This window comes from Arachis stenosperma, chromosome 10 (genome assembly GCF_014773155.1).
Source record: "Arachis stenosperma cultivar V10309 chromosome 10, arast.V10309.gnm1.PFL2, whole genome shotgun sequence".
NCBI classification, from domain to species: Eukaryota; Viridiplantae; Streptophyta; class Magnoliopsida; order Fabales; family Fabaceae; genus Arachis; species Arachis stenosperma.
In genome coordinates this window covers 121,150,550-121,160,432 of record NC_080386.1, presented here as the reverse complement: position 1 = coordinate 121,160,432, position 9,883 = coordinate 121,150,550, and the positions used below count along the sequence as shown (strand labels likewise).

At 29.8% G+C, this 9,883-nt stretch overlaps 1 protein-coding gene across 1 annotated transcript; it reads left to right on the top strand.

Annotated features, from left to right (window-relative positions):
* Positions 1 to 6,510: 6,510 nt before the first annotated feature.
* Positions 6,511 to 9,883, top strand: LOC130956570 (protein COBRA-like). Its single transcript, XM_057883615.1, has 6 exons — positions 6,511 to 6,737; positions 7,349 to 7,428; positions 7,760 to 8,216; positions 8,398 to 8,554; positions 8,697 to 8,968; positions 9,335 to 9,883. The coding sequence occupies exons 1-6, from the start codon at positions 6,662 to 6,664 to the stop codon at positions 9,619 to 9,621; spliced, it is 1,329 nt and encodes a 442-aa protein (XP_057739598.1). The 5' UTR covers positions 6,511 to 6,661; the 3' UTR covers positions 9,622 to 9,883.

The following is a 9,883-nucleotide window of genomic DNA, read 5'->3' as shown; positions in this document are numbered from 1 at the left end:
CCGAATGTAGAACTAGTTTTGATTTATCACAAGGCTAAAACGATGTTGCTTAAAAAAAACAAAAACAAAATTGTTTTTGAAAATAAAAATAAAATAATATGTAGATTATAAAATGACAAATCAAAATTAATTTAATGGGTTAATACTCAAATTCGTTCCTAAAAGATCACGCGATCTTCATTTTCGTCTCTGAATAATTTTTTTTAATCAAATTAATCCTAAGTCAAATTAGGCCCAGTTTGGGTAAATAACTTAAATAAGTTCTTTTGAAAAAGGAGCTTAAAACATAAGGACTTTTATTAATAACAGCTTATAAATAGCTTATTTTGTGTTTGGATTTTTAGTTATAAAAGTACTTATTTTAAAGTTGTAGTGTTTGGATAAATAACTCAAAAGATAAATTTTTTTTACAAAAGAGAATGAATATTAAAATAACGATGATAACAAATATTTTCCAATATTGAATGTTGATTTTACATAACCTAATCACTAATATTGTGTATAATATGGTAGGTGAAAATAAAAAATAAATATAAAATGTGTGTCAATGTATATTTTATTGCTGTTTTCTATTTTTTATTTTTACTCTTATTAGAATTCTCTTCTCCTTTATTGAGGTCAAGAACTTGTTATAATTAACTATGAAAATAATAATAAGCTATAAAATTACATATGAAAAAAATAAAATTAAAACTGAAATTTCATACCACACTTAAATACAAATTTAATAATAAAAAATAGTGATAAAATGATAAAAAAAATACTTAGAAGGAATATATGCAATAAGTTGTTCAGATGTAATATTGTCTGAAAATATGATGGAAGACAATACTTTCATAAGATGTTTCATTACGTAAAAATGGTGAGACTTAGAACATTGCATGAGAATGATGGTGGAAGGCCAGTGCTTCTAGCATACCTTGTGTAAAAATGGTGATGAATGGTCAGTATTCATAGAATCAAGAAAGAAAGTAGATTTTTTTGTTTTAAAATTAATTTTTTTTAAGTAAGTGGTAGAATGACTTCTGGAGAAGTAAGAAGTCATATATTTCTACTTTTTCAAAAAGTTGCAAATTAACTTTTCGGGAAGTTAAAAGCTTTTTTTAAAATAGAGCCAAACACCTAGATCATGACTTTTCATAATCTAAAAGTTAAAATAAGTAGCTTTTGCTACTTCCCAAACGAGCTCTTAGTCTTTCTGTGGATGATGACGTGTCACGTTACGCGACATGATGACATGACACGCAACGTGGCAGGTCAGTGTTACTTGACATGTAAAAAAGTTTTTTATAGTCAAAATAATCCTTGAAAGTTCAGATGTAAGTCATTTTCATCCCTCAAATTTTAAAAATTGGTCAAACTAGTCTTTATATAATTTTTTTTATAATATTAAATTTACAATATTTTTTTATACTACTAATTTTAATATTATTTTTTAAACCTTAATAAACAAAATTCTCTTTACATAAAATAATAAAAATAATTAAATTTTTATAAAGTTATTTTGTCATTTGTATTTTAAAATTTTATATTTTTAAATTATAATTTTTTATTTAAATGAGTTTATCAAATTATTGTTGATTATATATTTAAAAAGTTAATATTTTAAATTTTACTAAATAATATAGTAATTATTTTAAATTTTAAATCTTTTAAATTTTTTAAAATTATAATTTTTATTATTGTTTAATTTATATAGTAAAACTCAATAATTGAAAAACTGATTTATGGAATCACTTTCTGAATCTTAATATTCTAATACAATTTTTTAAATATTTCATTTAAAACAAAAGGAATTTTATTTTAATACGAAGCATATCTATTTATATAATGTACTAGTGTGGAGTAACATGTGTTATGCATAGGTATAATGTTTTCTATTTCATTTTATCTCATTGATTTGTGAAATTTAAAAAAAATATATATAATCTATCTCAAACATATGAAACACACAAAATATTATTATGATCTTTGCACTTATTATGCTTAAGAAGCAATTCGTTTATAATAATAATAATAATAATAATAATAATAATAATAATAATAATAATAATAATAATAAGGGATAAGTATGGTTTTGGTCCCAAAAGTTTTGCGCGAGAATCGAATTCGTCTCTCTTCTAATTTTCGATTTAGAATCGTCCTTAACGTTTTTTTCGTATTAAAATCGTCTTTTTTAATAAAATTTTTTATATTATTCCTAAACTACCCCTATTCCTATTTTAATAATAAAAATTATAAAATAAAAAAAAGAAAACGCGTGTAACGCGTGTTGGAAGGGAGGGAAGAAAACGCGTTGGGAAGGGGGAGAAAAGGGTATACGAAGGGGGAGGAGGGGAGGGGAGGGGAGGGGAGGGGAAGGGAAGAGGGAGAGGGGGAAGGGGAAGGGGGGAGGGGGACGGCGCCGGCGCCGGCGAAGCTTGGAGCTGCCGTCGCCGAAAGAAAGGAGAGAAAGGGATACAGAGAAGCAGGGGTGGGAGAGAAAGAAAGGGGGGCGAGAAACAGGTAGGAGGAGGGAGAGATGGGGTCGTCGCCGCCGACGCCGCTCCTCGCCCTCGTCGCCGCCGACGCCGCTCCTCGCCCTCGTCGCCGCCGACGCCGCTCCTCGCCCTCGTCGCCGCCGACGCCGCTCCTCGCCCTCGTCGTCATCGCCGCTGTGACCTCCTCATCGTCGTCGGCTTCCGCTCTGCTGCTCCTCGCCGCCTCGCCGCGGTTCTTCGCCGCCTCGCTGCTGCTCCTCGCAGCCTCTACTTCTTGGATCTCTGTTTCTACTTCGTCTTCTACTTCTTCTGCTTATCTGATTTAATTTGTTGAATCATTGTTGGTCTTGTTGAATCTGATTTGATTTCTGAATTGTTGGTTTTGTTGATTTCTGAATTTAGTGGTGGTGTTGGTTGGTGGTGGTGTTTGTGTTGGTGGTGGTGGTGGTTGTGTTGGTGTTGGTGTTGGTGTTGGTGGTGGTGCTGGTTGTGGCGGTGGTGTTGGTGTTGGTGATGGTGGTGGTGAGGAGGTAATTGTGTTAGTAGTGGTGAGGGTATTTTAGTCCAAAAAAATTAAAATGACGATTTTAATACGAAAAAAAAAACATTAAGAATGATTCTAAATCGAAAATTAGAAGAGGGACAAATTCGATTATGGGGCAAAACTTTTGGGACCAAAACCATACTTATCCCTAATAATAATAATAATAATAATAATAATAATAATAATAATAATAATAATAATTAAGCAACAAATTTTCAATATTTTGTAAAGTTTGGAATTGAAGCAAAATTTGTGGATTTTCTTGAATTTTGACTCTAAGTATTACTACCATTATATCCTATATGTAAGTAATACCGTAATGAAAAAAAAAGATGTAGTAGAAAAAAAATAGTGATATAACTTTATTTAGGTTAACATACATAAATTTTGATTTTGAGCATATAATTTTGTTTAGGTTAATAAATACATACATTTTAATTTTGAATATATATATATATATATATATATATATATATATATTCCAGCAAAATGTAATAATGTAAGAAAAAGGTTTTAGAATAGAAAAGAATAAGAGAGATTTTGAGAAAAATTAAAGGAGAGAGATAATTTTATTGAAAAATTTTTTAAGAAGAAAAGATACAATTACTAATGTTTTGTTTGTCAATTACATTTCTATTAAAATTAGTAGTATAAAAAAATATTTCAAATTTAATATTATGAAAAAAAATTAAAAAAATATATAAGAATTAGTTTGACTAATTTTTAAAATTTAATTAATGAAAATGACTTATATCTGGACTTTCAAAGATTATTTTGACTATAAAATTTTTTTTTACATGTCAAGTGACACGTGGCATGAAAGGACTAATTTGAAATGGATGGATTTATAAACTATTTTGACACGTGTCACTGACTTGCCACGTGGCACTTAACGTGACACGTCATCATCCAACTAACGGAAGGATTAATTTGACTTACATTTTATCTTTCAAAAACTAATTTGATTAAAAAATCATTTATGAATAAAAATGAAAATCGCGTGATCTTTCAAGAATGAATTTGAGTATTAATCCTTAATTTAATGTTTTATTTATTGATCTAATGTTAGAAATTATCTAAAAATTAATCATTTTTTATTTTTTTTTTGGTCAAACGAACTTACTACTTCAATGGGTGGTCAACACTCGTTAGTCCAATTTTGTGGATAGTTTAAAATTATGCTTAATTAAAAGCTAGAATCAGTTTTTTTTTTATTAAAATTATGAGTGAGATTCCAACTTACAATTTTTAGATAAATATAAAAAAATTATGCTATTTGAATTATAATTTGTCGACAAAAATTAGAATTAGTTATTATTTATTAAATAAATAAATAATATTTTTGTAATTTTTAATGCAGCTAGTATAAATGTATTGAAAATATCAAATTTTTAAAATATTATTTTAGTTTGTTTCCTTAATTAGTATCTTTAAAACTTTTTAATCAAACTCTAAAGAAATATACTCGCTTATATTAAAAGAATTATTTTTTTTTTTTACTTATAGTAGAAGTACCTGTTATTATTCATAAAGTAATTTAATTTTCCAATAACAAAATACAAATCCAACCTACACTTGATCATGGGGGAATGATATTTTTTTCTAAAGAAAAACAATTGGCAATAAGAATAAAGCAATCAAGTAAAATTTGGTTTTTACTTTAGAAGGATATGAAATCAAATTCTGTTTCTTAATCATCTTGGATGGATTTATAATTTATTAATTAATTTTTTATTTATTTAAATAAATATTAAAAATTTGAATCTTATTTTTTATATAATAGGTTAATAATTTATTGACCAACAAAAATTTTTAAAGAAAAATTACAGAAAATTAATCTGACTGATTTAACTAAAAAATTTTATTAAAAAAAACGCTTATTAATGTATTTTTTTTTTTTTATCAAAATGGTCATAGGCTATTAACCAAGTGGAGCAAGTTTATTGATTAATACATAATGATATGATCCATCTCTTTCGTAAAAAAAGAGTACCTAGTTGTTGTATTTATTATTAGATTAGGTTATTACTTATTAGACAGATTAGATTCAGAGTGCAAAAGATGTAACAAAAATATCAAAGATGAGACATTATATGAAATTTCATTTGATTGAGCACCGACAGGGACACCATAGCTAAGTGTTGTGCCCACACTCCCTTGCTGTCATCCTTTAACAATTTCACATGCTCTTTTCTGTCGGTATTATTTAATATTTATGCTTCCAATATTATCCCTATATCAATTTTATAACGGTTTCACTAGGAACCAACTAGTAATATAGCTAATTAAAAAATAAATTTATTATAAAAATAAATTAAAAAATAATTTTTATTATTTTAATTTTTTGAATTTTAAAATTAAAAATATAAAAACTTGACTTAAATTAACTTATATTATAATTAGTTCTGTAGACTTTTCATTTTATAATACTTTTTTAGTTAATTAATTTCATCCAACAACTTTCCAAATCTAACTATTTTATTACAGCATTATTATAACCACTTATAACCTTTGTATATACATATAAAAGAAAAATAGTTCTTATAAAAATACATATTTAATATTTTATAAAAAAATTATTATATTATTATAAAAAGTTTGATTATTTATTTATTATATATTTTATTATTTTAATAATTAATTATTTAATTAAAATTAATATATATAAACATACACAAATATATAATAATTTCTTTGATAATTAATTTTGAATAATATACAACAATTTTTATCTTATAACACCATGTGCTTACATGTTATAAAAGTTTGATTATTTATTGATCACAGATTTAATCATTTTAATAATTAATTATTTAGTTGAAAAAAGATGCGTGAATAAATATATATTAATATATATAAAAACATATTAATTAAGTTTATGGTTGATTTTTATTATGTATATAATATTTTTTATTTTAGTACACCAATATATCTATCCAATGAAGTAGGACAATATTGTTTCATGAAAATGAAATATATATGATTCAGTTAATGAAAAAAGTTATATTTTTGTTAATATTTAACTTTAATCTGATTATTACATTTTATTCCGAAGTATAAAAATATTATTTATTTTTTTTAGTTGCCCACAGTATTCTCCAACTCGACAGGACAAGGACTAATTTATCGCAGATCGGAACTCCATTGAAGGGTCTGCCGCTAGCCAATGGGTTGCTGCATGCATAAAGCGGGATTCGAACCTTCAACACTTACCAGACAAGTGAGCTGACCACTCGATCACCCCAATTTATTTATAAAAATACTATTTATGATAGCAAACACTAATATAATTACACGAATCTAACAAAGGTCAAATTTCAAACACTAGATAGGTGTAACGATATCACATAAATTTAATAAAATTAATAAGAAGGGTATTATTGATATTTGCTTTGGAAATATCCGCATCAGATCTTGGCAAAAAATAAATAAATAACAATCCGAAGAAAGAATGCTTATAAACGTGCGTAGGGAGTTTCATTTCATGAGAGCCAAACTTCGTTTCAAATTAAGAACACAAAAACTTTGGTGTATACATCATACATGTATATATATAGAGAGGCCTATAGTATATACCATATTTAATTTGGTGCAGATCTTTGAAGAAGTTGCGCAAATCTGCACCAAGAAAAAATTAATGGAGTCTATGTTGTTGTCGTCAATCACAGCATTACTTCTGTTACTGCTCTCTTGCTTCACATTCACTTCTACAGGTAATGCCATTGCCTTGCTTCACATTCTTCAGTTTTCTTTTTCAACGAAATGAAAAAGTTGGTAGAATAAAAAAATAAACGTTTATTAAATTAGTTTTCGAAATTTTATTTACATAAAAGTGTAGTATTAATTCCTAATGGCTGCATTCTTGCTTAATTGCTTTGCTTTTGTTGGGTCCCACTTCCCTAAGATTTTGTTTTGGTGTTTTTTTTTTTCCCGCTAGCCACTTTGTTTTGAAAACTTGACTAACTGAATTGATGATGGGAGCTTCAAGAAGGGCATTATTGTCACCGCCAAGATTTGAAATGAATGGATCATGGATTCATGGATCTTTATTGTTGCTTAATTTTTTTTTTTTTAAGAATCTATACTCACTCCTGTGTCGGTTCATATTTGTAAGCTTGCTGCATTTTGTAATTCAACTTATTTTTCAGCAGAGTATCATGCAGGAAGTGTGATGTTGTTTATGAATCTATTTTACTCTTTAATGTCCACTAGGGAAAACAATTTAGTGGTATACTGAAATTTTGATTTGATAACGAACTCAAATTCAAAATATAAATCATCATTAATATTTTCTTTTTTTTTATTTTTTTTTTTCATGTGACAGATGCCTATGATGCACTTGATCCAACCGGTAACATAACGATCAAATGGGACGTCATTAGCTGGACTCCAGATGGCTATGTTGTAAGTTAACTCGATTAAGTACGACAAAAAAAACTTTTAGAATTTAATTTTTATGCACTGTCTTGTAAGTTAACTCGATTAAGTACGACAAAAAAAACTTTCAGAATTTAATTTTTATGCACTGTCAGTTAGAACTTGAACAAAAAAGTGTGGTAGTTAACTGTTTTTGTCCACGTTATTAGTTGGACTAAAACAGAAAATACTGAAAATGAAAACACGAATCATACAGGGCCTAGTATGCCTCTAAGGAACAATGCAATTGTTTTCATTTTCTTTGAATTCAAATGCACACTGGCTTACATATCCAATCCTCTTGCCTTGGATTGAGCAGGCTGTGGTATCAATGTACAATTTCCAACAGTATCGCCATATTCAGGCGCCAGGGTGGTCGTTAGGGTGGTCGTGGGCCAAGAAAGAAGTAATATGGAACATGATGGGAGGGCAGACCACAGAGCAAGGAGACTGCTCAAAGTTCAAAGCAGGCCAACCACATTGCTGTAAAAAGGACCCTCTAGTCGTTGACTTGCTCCCGGGGACTCCTTACAACCAACAGATCGCCAATTGCTGCAAAGGGGGTGTCCTGAGTTCGTGGGCTCAGGACCCCACCAATGCTGTTAGCTCATTCCAGGTCAGCGTTGGTTCGGCCGGAACAACTAACAGAACGGTCAAGTTGCCGCGAAACTTTACCCTCAAGGCACCTGGTCCTGGATACACTTGTGGCCCTGCAAAGATTGTTAGGCCAACTAAATTTGTTACTAGTGACAAAAGGAGAACCACCCAAGCCTTAAGTAAGTTACTTAGTTTTGTAATTACATACTTGTGGCTGTTAGATTCAACCGATATAATTAGTATTAAGTTACAGTTAATGATTATTTATGCATAATGGTTCATACATTGTTAAGAAGTGTCTATGATTGCAAAATGTCTGGTTCTGTTTAGACTTAGATTGCAAATTTTTTTTTGTAACAGTGACTTGGAATGTTACCTGCACATACTCTCAATTCCTGGCTCAAAAGACACCAACTTGTTGTGTTTCCCTCTCATCCTTCTACAATGACACAATAGTAAACTGTCCAACTTGCACCTGCGGCTGCCGGAACAAAACAGCGCCCGGAAGCTGCGTAGAGTAAGTCTCCGTTTAGTCATTCCACTGATATCTGAAACTGAAACAATCTTCTATTTCTTGCTGCAGTTCTTCAAAATGTGCTTAGAATAAGTTTGTTACCATTTTCTCTATTCTGATATCTTTTGTTTTAATGTCATTACAGTCCAGACTCTACACATTTAGCTTCAGTTGTATCAGGGAAGCCTACGGATACGCCTCTTGTCCAGTGCTCCAGCCACATGTGTCCGATTCGAGTGCATTGGCATGTGAAGCTAAATTACAAGGAGTACTGGAGGATCAAGATCACAATCACAAATTTCAACTACAGAATGAACTACACACAATGGAACCTTGTCGTGCAGCACCCGAATTTTGATAATCTAACTGAGTACTTCAGCTTTAATTACAAGCCACTCATGCCTTATGAAGGCTTAAGTAAGTTCTAACTTTAATAACTATGGTCATGGATTATCCTTTTCATATAGAAGTTTGAGTAGACAAGCCTGAAAAGATTGAATGCTAACAATTTAGTCTAAGATCTAAAGCAGCTTGTGACACTAGAAAGATGCACTTAGTTTGAAAAATCCACCCTCCCAAAAAACAAAATCATCTCCATTTCGATTATGTTGACAGTAGTGCCTACGTGGGTTTAGGGGAATTCGTCGGCTACCATGATCTTCTTTAGGTTCTTTTAGGACTATATTGTCAGTATTTCAATCTTTAATGGCTAGATTGGTAGTTTACTTTAGAAGAGTATTTCATGATTTAAGTAATGATTTCTTAATCTTGTTTTTTTGACAGATGATACTGCTATGCTATGGGGAGTGAAGTTCTACAATGATTTTCTATCTTCAGCTGGACCCCTTGGTAATGTGCAATCAGAACTCTTGTTTAAAAAGGACAAAGAAACCTTCACTTTTGATAAGGGATGGGCTTTCCCAAGAAGGATCTATTTCAATGGAGATAATTGTGTTATGCCTCCTCCTGATGCATATCCTTGGCTTCCAAATTCAAGTTCAAGACTAGTTTTCTCTTTACTAGGCACTTTCATCATAGCCATTTTAGCTTCTCTAATCTCACTGAATTAGTTAATCAATCACATAATCATCATACACTCTTTCTTTCTGAGTGTTGAGGACTTCTCTTTTTCACATAATCTTCATAGGAGATGCAATAAAAGGTGACTTAGAATGCATCACAGTATTTATAGGTATAAGTATTGTATAATTCTTTTAAGTTACTTGGATGATTATTTTTTCCTATAATATAATATCCAATTGATTTCTTGGTGTTGAGATGCTTAACTCAAGCAGATTTTGATCAAAAACTTGTTTCCAATAGTCCAAAATT

Coding starts and splice junctions, on each gene's coding strand:
- LOC130956570 (XM_057883615.1), top strand. CDS start 6,662: ATGGAGTCTATGTTGTTGTCGTCAATCACAGCATTACTTCTGTTACTG. Junction 7,429..7,759: donor GGACTCCAGATGGCTATGTT/GTAAGTTAACTC, acceptor TGGATTGAGCAG/GCTGTGGTATCAATGTACAA. Junction 8,969..9,334: donor CATGCCTTATGAAGGCTTAA/GTAAGTTCTAAC, acceptor TTTTTTTGACAG/ATGATACTGCTATGCTATGG.